At 46.5% G+C, this 13,039-nt stretch overlaps 1 protein-coding gene and 1 pseudogene across 6 annotated transcripts; both read left to right on the top strand.

Moving 5' to 3' along the window:
- Positions 1 to 790: 790 nt before the first annotated feature.
- LOC143670409 (melanoma-associated antigen B4-like) lies at positions 791 to 5,933 on the top strand. 6 transcript variants are annotated; one of them, XM_077145185.1, is made up of 4 exons: positions 791 to 922; positions 2,619 to 2,677; positions 4,382 to 4,502; positions 4,587 to 5,933. In XM_077145185.1, exon 4 carries the CDS (start codon positions 4,594 to 4,596, stop codon positions 5,629 to 5,631), a length of 1,038 nt encoding a protein of 345 aa, XP_077001300.1. In that variant the 5' UTR covers positions 791 to 922; positions 2,619 to 2,677; positions 4,382 to 4,502; positions 4,587 to 4,593; the 3' UTR covers positions 5,632 to 5,933. The 6 variants fall into 6 exon arrangements, with proteins under 6 accessions (XP_077001300.1, XP_077001301.1, XP_077001303.1 ...); XM_077145186.1 differs by having other exon boundaries at positions 4,370 to 4,502; XM_077145187.1 differs by having other exon boundaries at positions 833 to 895.
- A 961-nt stretch (positions 5,934 to 6,894) lies between these two features.
- On the top strand, positions 6,895 to 12,484 carry LOC143672112 (melanoma-associated antigen B4-like; annotated as a pseudogene).
- Positions 12,485 to 13,039: the final 555 nt, after the last annotated feature.

Raw genomic sequence — 13,039 nt, 5'->3', positions numbered from 1 at the left:
ACTCAAGAATGTTTCTCAGGTGATAAAAAGAAGAACTCTGTGTCCTTTCCAATCTAAGACTACTGGATTGGAATATGCAACCACAACAAGAAAGCTAATAACTGAGGGGTACGAATAAAGGAAAGAAATAGATCTTCTTCAGGGACAATATGATGACCTATGTATGTAAAGTCAGGGGACCTTAAAAGATCAGGGGCTCACAAAATCAACCTGGACAGCCCCTTCCTTTAGAAAATGAATCTGATAGAACAGAAGTTGCATGAGACTCTTAAGTGCGGCTGGAGATGAGAAAGAATTGATCATTGTTTTGTTTTGTTTTGTTTTCTGACAGCCCATCTCCTGTCCTTGGCCCCTGCTCTGTACTATAGCTTCCCCATTTCACATCACTCCTGGGACACAAACCCATTCTCTCTATGGTTTGCAGTAAGGAAACGGCTCAAGATTTGGTAGGAATGTAGCATTTCTCAGGAAGTCTATCAGCAAAGAGACAGGAGCCAAGACAAGGGCCCCCACATAACAGGACTGGAGGCATCAACACCACAGAATACAGGGGGTCACTCCAATACCTACCGCCTTGATCTCAGACCTCGAAGGCTCCAGGCAGGGCTCTTAGGCAAAGTATCCCGCCCCCCCCGCCCCCCGCCCTCAGACATTCTTCAGGGTTCTCAGAGACAGGATAGCCTTGGCCTAGAAGGGCAATCTCAGGTCAGTAGAGGGAGGACTCTTGGCTTCTGATAGATATCAAGGTGCTGACCCTGAGTGAGCATGATAGAAGGACACAGCCAGTACAGTCGGATCCCATAGAGTCCCGCCCCACAGAGTCCCGCCCCAGCAGTGAGCACTTGGAGGTCTGCAATAGTCCTGGCTGGAGTGGCCACTGGGAGATCCTAGAAAGGTGAGGATCTGATGAGAGCAGCCTCAGGTAAGCAAAAATAGGAATTCCAGGACTGATCAGGTAGCAGGGTGAGGACCCTGAAGGAGGAATGAGGGAACCACCCTGGGAGGCTCAGGGCAGACTTGTCAGGTTAAGGAGCCCGCTCCTTTCCGTCAGGTGTGTCTCAGGGAGGGGGTGCTTGGCCAAACTTTGGCTGGCTCCAATTTCACAGAGGGAAGAACTTTGGCCTAACTTGAGTCCAGGTGAGGCCCCTAAGTGCTAAAGACGGTACCTCTACTGCAAGACAGGAGGCCCCACCAAGTCCCATCGCTGCTGTCTGCCCCGGGAGGCCCCAGGCCTGGTGAGCCAGATACAGCACTCCCTGATTTTCCCCTCTAAGGACTAAGAAAGGTGAAGGATTTGTCTGAGCCTGGTTCACTCGAGACAATAAAAAAGGAGTCCAAGGCTCTCAGAGATATCAAGGTGGGGACAGACCCTGAGGACTGAGGGATAACTGACTCTAGAACACTGGGGTTCCATAGCCTTCCACCCCCGCTGTCAGCCTCCAGAAGGCCCAAACGCCCTGGACTGGCTGGGCCTCATCCTGAGTTCTGCCTCTGAAGAAGGACCCAGAAATGAGATGACCTTTCTCAGGGGGCAGGCTCTGGCTGCCTGAGGGGGAAGTTGCAGGGCTGATCACAAGTCAAGATGAGGAGCCTTGGTAGAGAATGAAGCCAACCACTTCACCCATACCTAAAGGAGCCCCACAGCTTCCTACCCTCGCTGTGGGGCTTGGTAGTCGCCGGCAGGGCTGGGAGGACTTCTGCCTGGAGGACTAATGAAGGAGAGCCTTGGGTCAAGGGTGGTAGAGGTTTAGTCCCTAATAGGAGTCAAGGTGAGTCCGTCAATGCGAACATGGGCACCTACCCAAGGTGACGGTACAATGACGTGTCCCTGCTTTTAAAAATTTCATTTCATTTCATTTCATTATTACATTTGAATTAGAGAAGTTGTGACTTTAAAGAACAATTATGCAAAAAAGAACAATTATGGATAAAATGCAGGATTTCCATATACCTTGCATTGGTGTGGTAAATGTGTTACAATTGATGATAGCACAGTTTTAAAAATTGCAACATTAACTATAGCCCATGGCTTAACTTAGGGTTCACTGTCTGTGTTGTGCGGTTCCATGGATATTTTTTATTTTTGTTCCAGTGACATACTTACAACCTAGAATGACCTCTTTTAAACACATTCAACTATATAACTATATTCACAATATTGTGCTACTATTACCACCATGCAGATAGGGTAACCAAAAGTGGAGTACCCTGACTTTTCCTCTAGCAACTCAGGGAAGCGAGGGTCTTGGTCTGAGCCTGGATGACTCAGATGAATAGAAGAAGAAATCCCGAGTCTTACCGGGAGTCAAGGTCAGAACTGTAAGGAAGGACTGAGAGGACTACTGAACTGAGAGCTGTGGAATAACATAGAGTCCTGCCCTTGCTGTCAGCCCTTGTAGGTCTCCAACAGAATTGTGAGGATTTGGCTCACTTCTTACTTATATCCCAGGATTGTGGGGACCTTGGTCTGATGGGTTAACCTCTCTGGTCAGCAAAGGGTAATGTCCCAGGATGGGCCCAGATAGTGTGGTCCACAATGGAGAGGGCTGCTCCTGCTGTTGGCTTTGGGAAGTCAAGAGCAGAGCTGTCAGGCTTAGATACCTCCTCATCTATTCCAGGCATGCTCTCAGGGAGATGAGGACCTTAGTCTAACGAAGGAGGGCTCCACTCAGCAGAGGTGAGCAGACAATTAGAGTTTACTGTGCAAAGAGTGAGAGAAACCCTCCAAGAGAGGAGTGGGTCATATAGAGCCCCATCCTTGCTCTCAAACCTGGGAAACCTGGGCATGATGATATGATGAGTAGCAATCACTTCCTTGAAGCACATCACAGGGAAGTGAAGGATCTGTTCATAGAAAATAGCCTCAGTTTAGTAGAAAAGATTTCTAGGTAGTTCCAAGAGACAAGGAGAGGACCCTGGGGACTCAAGGAACAACCTACCTCATAACAGTGGGGGGCACCATAGAATTCCTCTACCACTGTCAATCTGGGAGATCATGGACAGTTATGGCCAGATGAAATAAACTTCATTTCTTCTTAGCAGGGAGGGTCTCAGGATCCTAAAGGCCTTAGAATGAGAGGGTGGGCCTCAGATCAAGACAAGGAGGATTTCCAGGTTGTGCCAGATATCAGGATGAGGATCCTAATGGGGAACCGAGAAGAGTATCCATGCAGAATACAGTGAGACCTATCAAGTCTTGCTCCCCATTCAGCCCTGGGAAAGAGTAAGCAGAGGTGACAATATGTGTTGTCACCTTGTTTCCTGAACCAGGGTGATGAGGGACTGAAATGAGGGTAAAGGACTCAGGTGAGCTGAGAGAGGAATCTCACGTCCTGCATAAGTGAGGACTAAAGGGCCACTGACCCCTTAATGGTGGGGCTGCAGAGTTACTCCCTGCTAGTAGTCTATCTAGACCAAGAATAGAAGTAGTCTTGGCCAGAGAGGGTCAGTCCCAAATCAGCAAAAGGAAGAATCTTAGTCTCTGCCATGAGTCAGAATTCAGATCCTGAGTGAGGACTCCCATCACGGTCCTGAACAGCAGTCAATGAGAGAAAACTGAGTGAAGATGAGGGGAACCAGGACCTGCTTGCCAAAGTTTTCTGCCTTTGGAGACCATGAGCAAGCCTGGTCAAATACCTTCAAAAACACCCTCACTTCCTCCTAATGGGTCTCAGGGAAGACTGGGCCTTACCATGAGGAGATAGGCTTCAATTCAAGAAAGAGGGGAGCTTCATGCCCTCCCAGGAGTCAAGTAAAGACTTCTGAGATAAAACTGAGGGAACACCTAATCTTAAATAAAGGGAAAAACAAAGAGTTCAGCTCCATCCATGATTTTGGCTTTTGAAGGCTCAGGGTAAGGCTCTATAACTGAGGAACTGCCATCATCTTTTTTTTTTTTTTTTTTTTTTTTTTGCCATGGGCAGGCTCCGGGAATCAAACCTGGGTCTCCAGCATGGCAGGCAAGAATTCTGCCACTGAGCCACCATTGTACCATCCTCTGTCATCATCTTTTTACATCAGGTTTAAGGGAGATGAGATTCTTGGTCTGAAAGTGCAACTACCAGTTAGAAGAAAGGAGATGTCTTAGGCTCTGTACGGAACCAAATTGAAGACTGAGAATGAGGAATGAGGACCCTGATGACCCCAGACAGAGAGTACCCTCAGAGCTGTCAGGAATGGGTGCCCCTTGGCAGGGTGGTGGGCTAAGGCACCCCTTCACTTCCTTCTAGTGGGTCCAGGGAAGTTTGAGGGTAAGAACTGAAATGACCCTAGGCTGGATTGTTGGTTAACATTTGGTCATGAACGTGAATAGAGGGGACCCCTTGACTCAGAACAGAGCTGGCAGGTCGCAGCCTAAGGCACATACCAGTTTCTTCCACAGGGGTCTTGTGGACAGGCTGACAAGGAGAAAAGGACACTTAGAAGGTTCCTAGAGCAGTGCCCTCAAGAAAACTTGCAGAGGTAGCCTTCATCACAGCCAAGGAAGTCTCTCCCTGCTGAAGGTATGCACACTCTCTCATTCTCTCTCTTCTGGTGGGCCCACATCCCCTCTTCCTGCTCACACTCTTGCTGCTGTCCCTTGCCAGAGTGATCATGCCTCGTGGTCAGAAGAGTAAGCTCCGTGCCCAGGAGAAACGCCGTCATATTCGAGGTGAGATCCAGGGTCTCAAGGATGCACAGACCACTGCAGCAGAGGAAAAGGAGACCCCATCCTCCTCCTCTCCTGTTTTTAAGCATACTCCTCAGAGCTCCCCTGATGTTGGCATTCTCCAAATGCCTCAAAGGTCCCCATCCCCCACCACGCCTGCTGCAGCTATTTCATATATAGCATCTGATGAAGGTGCCAAGGGCCCAGATGAAGACAGTCCAAGTTCCTTCCAAGCCCCAACCTCCACTGAGAGACCTCGCAAAGATCCTCTGACAAGGAAGGCAGGTATATTGGTGCAGTTCCTGTTGTACAAGTATAAAATGAAAGAGCCCATTACAAAGGCAGACATGCTGAAGATTGTCAGCAGGAAGTACAAGGGTCACTTTCCTGAAATCCTCAGGAGAACCTCTGAGCGCATGGAGCTGATCTTTGGCCTTGATTTGAAAGAAATGGACCGCAGTGGTCAATCTTATGCCCTTGTCAGCAAGCTGGACCTCACGAGTGAAGAAAATCTGAGTAGTGACTGGGGATTTCCAAAAAATGGTCTTCTAATGCCTCTCCTGGGTGTGATCTTCATTAACGGTAACTGTGCCACTGAGGAGGAGATCTGGGAATTCCTGAACATGTTGGGGATCTATGATGGAAAGAGGCACTTCATTTTTGGGGATACCAGGAAGCTCATCACCAGAGATTTGGTGAAGGAGAAGTACCTGGAGTACCGGCAGGTGCCCAACAGTGATCCTCCCCGCTATGAATTCCTGTGGGGTCCAAGAGCCTATGTTGAAACCAGCAAGATGAAAGTCCTGGAATTTTTGGCCAAGGTCAACGATACTGTCCCCAGTGCTTTCCAGTCCCAATATGAAGAGGCTTTGAGAGATGAAGAAGAGAGAGTTGAAGCTAGAGTTGCAAGCAGGATTGGCACTTATACCCGGGCCAGGGCACTTCCCAGGGTCATGGCTAGTAGCTTCTCCCGCATCAAGTAAAGTCTGAGGCAAGTTTTTTTTTAATTTTTTGATGAAAAAGGCCGTCAACTTCTGAGGACTGGTGGCTAAGGTGGGGCTTCAGAGAACACAGTTCATGATTTCTTGATGTTCCTCTTGTATATGAATAACTTGTAGGTCTGTTTTTTTAAAAAAAATCATTAATTTTTCAAATGATCCTTTTAATAGGAGATTTGTTTAGCTTCAGAATCTAAGTTTATAAATCACATGGACCACTTATTTCTTGTTGCTTTCAGGTTTAAGAAAAAGGGATTTTTAATAAAGTGAATGGAAAATCCTTGAAACTTTGTCTGGACCCAAAACATGATAACATGGCATTGGTATAGGGATAACGCTGGGAATGTGTAAGAATTCCACAGTAAAATAGTTGGGGTCAACAGAAAGGAAAAAAAAATAAGCAAAATGTGGTCAACTCTTGATTCTCCTTATTCCTTTTAGTCTTTCTTTTGCTGAAACTAAATATGTTTTCCTGAATTTTCAGAGCTGACTGAAGAATACCAGGGAATTACTTTATAATGAATTAGGTCTCTTGTTTGCTGGCTCAACTATTTCATAAACATTACAAGCATCTTCCGTTTAGAAGGCTTCATGCTAGACCAAGCCCTGTAAGAAGGGGCTGTCATATAAGGAAGACAGTGAGATACACACTAAATCTTAAAGGACAAGTAAAACGAAGGGGTGAGGAGGGAGATGGTTTCCAGATGAGAGCAGTCATGTGTTAATTCCCTGAGGCCAGGCAGTTTGGGGCTTTTGGAATTCTTCCTTCAGTGGAAGGTCATTTTAAGTTAGGCTCCATGGTGAACTAGATGACACTGTAAGGGTGGTGAACAGGGGCCAGACCCTCAGACAGCGTGTCTCAGAGTGGAGGGAATGAACTCAAGATGAAAAACTGTTCTTAATAGTTATCGATGCATTGTGGATTAAAAAAAAGAAAGAATTTCCAACTGGGGAAGGATTGTAAGATGTCCTGTGCTCTTGTCTCAGTACAGTTGAACACAATGCACCAACTAGATGTTTTATGCACATCGTGTCCAGGGAGTTTCTGATAAATAAGGGTGATTGATACTCCCCTGAGGTGGGAGGTTCAGGCAAGACTGAATCGGCACTCTTTGTCCTAGGCCAGGGGATTCCGAGCCCGCTCCTTTAAAAGGGCATTTTAATTAGGTTATCTTGCCGGTAATGTGGCAAATACTAAACAAAGTCTAAGAGCTCTGGTAGTAAAATAATGACAATAGGGTGGTTATGATGACGTACAACAGGTAAATAGGGAAGATGTTGGTCCTTGACACAAATTTTGGGAGCCTTGGGTTCTATCTAACTGGGGAAGTCTTTCTCACACTCCATAAAATGACACCCTCTATAACAAAATATCATTTCATTTTTCTTGCTAAACTGCATTTTAGCTACTTTGAGATTTTTGTTTCAGAATGCTGCCTAGTCTCTGACATCTCCTGAAATGAAAAAAAAAAACAATGATATCAGCATGGTGAGTATTATCACCTAGGGAGACAATAATCATAGCAATGTCTGCCATTCTGTAAAGTCTCAATACGTGTCACACAGCCACTATGCCTGATCCTTTACATATATTACACATATTTCACTGGTCCTAGAAGACAGGGCTTCTCAGAATTGTGGTAATGTGCCTGATTCACGTGGCTAGTAAGGGACGGGCGTAAGACTAAATCCCTGGTCTGAATTGTCTTGAGCCCTCACTGCTCCACTTCTCCCAGCCTGAGACAGACCATGTGTCCTTTCTTCACTTTTATTCTCACTACTACAAAAGGTATCTCAAGCAATAAAGTAATGGACTCCATGCCAAGTTACTGTATTGGAATGCATAGCCTGAATAATAATATCAAAATAAATGAGAACTACAAATAAAGGAAGGAAAATTTGGGTAATATTCAGTGGCAATATTGCTCTCTTTACTGCAAAATCAGATGATGTCAAAGGATCAGGGGTCCACAAAATCATCCTGGTCAGCTTCTTCCCTGAACAAAGTGAATCTATTAGCACAGAAATAACTGAGATCTAAGTCTAGCCGATGAAGAGAAAGAACAGATCATTGTTTTTTTTTTTTATCTGACAATCCTCTTCTTGCCTTGACTTCCAATCTGTGCTTTATTCTGCAGCTTCCCATCTCACATCTCTTCTGTGACACTGGCCCATTCTCTGTTAGGTTTCCAGTAGGCAACCTGCTCAAACATTTGCAGGGAAGTGATATTTTCCAGGAAGCTTTTAATCCAAGAGACAGGAACTAAGATAAGGACCCCCAGAATATAGGTGACACACTGAGACCAACCTGTGCCTGTGCTCAGACTTATCGGGCCTCATGCCAAGCTATGAGTTTGACCACACTGTCAACTGTTTCTCAGGGGCTGAAGGCCCTTGGCCTAAGAAGGGCAACTTCAGGCCAGTAGTGGGAAGGGTCCCAGCCTTATTTATAAAATCCAAGGAATCCCAGGACCAGAACAGTCTGGTTCCATAGATTCCTACCCTTTCTTTTAGCACTTTAGGGCTGCAATAGTCCTGGTTGGATGTGACTCACCCTTCCACTCTGCCTTCTGAGGAAGGTGAGAACCTTGATCGGATGGGAGAAGACTCAGGTAAGCATAGAAAGGAGTCCCAGGACTAATCAGGTATGAAGAGGAAGACCCTGAATGAGAAATGAGGGAACCATCCCTCCCAGGAAACAGGAGACCCACAAATTCTATGCCCTGGTTGTTGGACCTAGAGGCCCAGGACAGAGTTGCCAGGTTGAGGAAGTTACTAATATTTACTTGGAGAGTCACAGGGAGAGAAGGGTCTTTTTTCAACAGAGGCAGCCCCAAATATGCAGAGAAAGAAGCCCAGGATCTTGAATATTAGAATCACACTCCCAGGAACAAATAGGACCCTCACAAAGCCCCACCACTGTTCTTTGCTTTGGAAGGCCTTAGGTGAGATATCAGGCAGAGAAATGCCCCTCATTTCTACCTGTAGGGTCTCAGGGAAAGGAGAGACTTGATTTAAAGGACTGAGCCCTGGCCCCAAAGGAGTCAAGGTGAGAATTCTGATTGTTAATAAGGGAACTCTTCAAATGATTGGTGGCCCTGTAGAATCCCATGCTTGCTGTCAGTCTTATGAGGTCCAGGTGGGGTGGAGGGCACCAGATGTATGATGCCTGACTTCTCCAGAGACTCAGAGAGGTGAGGGCCTGACTCTGGGGCTTGGGAATCTGTCAGTAGATGGCAAAGTCCCAGGCTCTGACAGATATCAAGGTGAGAACCCTTCAGGACTTAGGGACCACCGACTCTAAAACACTGGGGTCTCATAGCCTCCCACCATTGCTGTGAGCACCTGGAAGTCTTGAACACTTCCATATGCGGCTCATCTGGCTTCCGCCTCTCAGGTCCTAGAAACAGAAGACGTTTCTCAGCAGGCAGCCTCTGGCCAGCCAAGAGTGGAGTTCCAGGACTGGTCAAAAGTCAAGATGAAGTCCTTTGGTGGAGAATGAAGGGAACCACCCCACTCATAACAAAGAGGATCTCACAACTTCCCTCCCCTAATGTTCCCCTGGCAGGCCCCAGCAGGCCTGTAAAGCTGATTTCTGCCTCGAAGGGTGATGAAGGGGAGGGTCTTGGGCTAAGAGAGTGGCTCCACTTGGGCTGAGGGAGGAAGCTCGAACAATTACAGAGTCAGGGTGAGGACCTTGGGTGCTAATAAGGGCACCTCTTCTTAAAAGAAGTGGCGTCACGGTGCAGTGGGAGGCCCATGTTGGAGTAGTTAAAAGTAGAGTTCTCTGACTTCCCCTTTAGCAATTCAGGGAAATGAGAGCCTTGGTCTGAGCCTGACAAGCCCAGGTGAATAAGGAAGAAATTCTGAGTCTTACAGGAAGTCAAGGTCAGAACCCTGAGTAACCCTCTCCACTGAATCCACAGCAGTGGAGTAACGGGGTCAAGACCCTGAGTGCTGAAATGGGGACCACTCAATCCACAATGGAGAAGGTTGCACCTGGGATGCCCCTGCTCTTAGCTCTGGGAAGCCAAAAACAGAGATGTCGGGCTTAGATGCCTTCTCATTTATTCCAGGTATACTCTCAGAGAGATGAGTCCGTGGTCTAATGGGAGAGACCACATTCAGCAGAGGGATGACACCCAGTCCCCCACAGGAGTCACTGTGAGGACAGAGTGAATATGAGGAAACCCTTCTAGAAAACAGTGGGCTATATGGGGCCCCATCTCTGCTCTCAGACTTAAGAGATTTGGGTGTGCTGACATGATGAGTAGCACTCACTTACTCCCAGGGCATCTCAGGGAGGTGAGGGACCTGGTCAAAGTGCAGGAGTGGGAGCTCACATCAGAAGAAGGAGGATTTCTGTAATGCCATGAGACAAGGAGAGGACCCTGAGTACTGATGGGACCACCCACCCCATGACAGTGGGGGAACCATACAATCTTTCCACTACTCTCAGCAGTGAAAGACCACTGGCAGATAAGGCCAGATGAGGCAAGCTTCATTTCTCCCTTTGGAGTCTCAAGTAATAGAAGGTCTTCAAACAAGGGGATAAGCCTCAGGTTGAGACAAGACAGATTTCCAGAATGGGCCTTGATAGAGAACTGACTAGAGCACCCACCCAGATCAGAGGAGACCCCTCTAAGCCCCAACTCCTTTCAGCCCTTAGAAACCCCAGACAAGGGTAGCAAGCTGGGTTTCCCACTTGATTCTAGATTTTACCATGTTTATGGTCTTATTCTGAGGCTGGAGAACACAGGTAGGTGGAGGGAGGAAATACAGGTAGTACCTGAATCATGACTGAAGGCTCCACTTATCCTATAACAGTGAGGTTCCACCATCTACTACCTATACAGGGAGGCCATGTAGATGCCAATCATATTCTGATTGGCACAATCCCCAGGTCAACAAGGAAAGAAATTTTCAGCCATCGTATGAGTCAGATATAAGACCCTAATGAGACCTTTGAGTGGGGCGATCCATCTTAGGGCCTGAGTCTGCTTGCTGCAGTTTTTCTTTCTTGTGTGCCAGGGCAGGTGTGGCCAGATAAGGCCACCTTCACTTCCTCCTCATAGGTATAATGAGAGGTAGCTCTTACTTTGGGAAGATAGGCCTTATTTCAAGAAAGAGAAGAGCCTCAAACCTGGCCAGGAATCAAATAAAGAACCTTGTGTGAAGAAGAATGTGACCACCCAGCCCTGACTAGAAGGAAAAACAAAGAATCTAGCCCTTTTGCTCTCATCCCTTGAAGGACCAGGTCAAGGTTGCCAGACTGAGGCTGTCCCTTCACTTCTTTTTATCAGGTCTAAGGAGAAGATTCGTGGTCTGAAAGTGCAGCAACTGTGAGCAAAAAGAACCATTTCAGTCCTTACCTGCAGACAAGGTGAGAAGTTTGAATGAGAAATGAGGACTCCAATGAGCTCAAGAGAGAGACGGTCTCCAGAGATGTCAGCATTGGGTGTCCCCTGACCAGTGTGCTGGGCTGAGGACGCCAATCACTTCCTTCTCCTTGACCCTAGAGAGCATTGAAATGTCAACATCAGGGCATCAGGGGGCTTAGCAGGCCCTAACAACAGTTTATATCATGGTCCTGAAAGGAAACAGAGGAGCCCCACAGCTAAGAACAGAGAGGTCCACACTGCAAGCCTCTGCTGTCAGACCCAGTAGACTCAAGCAGGGCTGACAAGTACCAGCTAAGGCTCACTTTAACCTCCTCCACAGGACTGTTAGGAGAACAGAAGCTCATTGCATTGCTACGGCAGTGCCAACAAGAAAACTTTTAAAGGCAGCATTCCTTAAAGCCTGCTATCTTTGACCAGAATCATCAGGACTTGTGGTAAGAAGAGTAAGCTCTGCACCCATAAGAAACACCGAAATACCCGGGATGAGACCCAAGGTATCAAGGGTGGTCAGGCCACTGCAACAGAGGGGGAAAACTCCCCTTCCTACTCCTCTCCTGTTTTGGGGTGTACTCCCCAGAACTCCCTTGATGCTGGCATCTGCCAGGGGCCTCAAAGATCCCCATCCCCCACCACTCCTGCTGCAGCTATTTCATGCATAACATCTGATGAAAGTGCCAAGAGCCATGACAAGGAAAGCCCAAGTTCCTTCCATGTCCCAACCACCACTGAGAGCTTCTGCAAAGATCCTCTAACCAGGGAGGCAAGTGTGTTGGTGCAGTTCCTGCTGTACAAACATAAAAAATGGAAGAGTTCATTACAAAGGCAGACATGCTGAAAATTGTCAACAAGAAGTACAAGGATCATTTCCCTGAGAACCTCAGGAGAACCTCTGAGCATGTGGAGCTGATTTTTGGCCTTGATTTGAAAGGAAGAGACCCCAGTGGTCAATCTTATACCCTTGTTAATAAGCTGGACCTCACCGATGAAGGGAATCTGAGTAGTGGTTGGGGATTGCTTAAGAATAATCTTCTAATGCCTCTTTTGGATGTGATCTTCATTAACAGTAACTGTGCTGCTGAGAAAGAGATTTGGGAATTCCTGAATATGTTGGGGATCGATGATGGAAAGAGGTGCTTCATCTTTGGGGATACCAGGAAGCTCATTATCAGAGATTTGGTGAAGGAAATGTACTGGAGTACTGGCAGGTGCCCAACTGTGATCCTCCACGTTATGAATTCCTATTCAGTCCAGGAGCCCATGCTGAAATGAGCAAAATGAAAGTTCTGGGATTTCCGGCCAAGGTCGAAGATACCATCAATGCTTTCTAGTCCCAGAATGAAGAGGTTTTGAAAGATGAAGAAGAGAGAACTGGAGCTAGAGTTGCAAGCAGGGCTAACACTAGTGCCATGGCCAGCAGTTCTTCCCACATCAAGTGAGGGCTGAAGCAAATTCTTCACTTTTTGTTGGAAAGGGCTGTTAACCTCCTAAGGAGTGGCAGCTGAGGTGGGGCTTGAGGAGGCATAAGTTATGTTTTTGATCACCCTGTTATACATGATTAATTTGTAGCTCTTTTGTTTCTCAAATGTTTGTTTTAATAGAAGGTTTGTTTAGCTTCAGAATGTAAGTTTATGAATGACGTGGTTCCCACACTTATTACTGTTTTCAGTTTTAAGAATAAGACATTTGGAATTTAAGAAATAAAATTGAAAATCCTTGAATCATTTTCTCTGGCACAGAACAAGATAACGTGGCACTGGAAAAGTGGTAATCTTGTAAATGTGAAAGAAATCCACAGTAAAATAGTTGGGATCACAAGATAGTGATAAACTCTGCGAAGGGTGGTCAATTCTTGGTTTCCATTACTACGTTTATTATCTTTTTTTGTAAAATTCATAGTTACATACCTGAATTTGCTTAGCTTTTTCAAGGATGTAGGTGAAGTTACATGTAATAATTTAGATCTCTTTTTCACTGGCTCATTTATTCTGCAA

The sequence above is a fragment of the Tamandua tetradactyla genome, chromosome X (assembly GCF_023851605.1).
Source record: "Tamandua tetradactyla isolate mTamTet1 chromosome X, mTamTet1.pri, whole genome shotgun sequence".
NCBI classification, from domain to species: domain Eukaryota; kingdom Metazoa; phylum Chordata; class Mammalia; order Pilosa; family Myrmecophagidae; genus Tamandua; species Tamandua tetradactyla.
Note: the sequence above shows the minus strand (reverse complement) of the source record. Positions and strands in the feature narration are given on the sequence as shown.

Excerpts from the sequence above, each read along its gene's own strand:
- LOC143670409 (XM_077145185.1), top strand. The coding sequence starts at position 4,594 with ATGCCTCGTGGTCAGAAGAGTAAGCTCCGTGCCCAGGAGAAACGCCGT.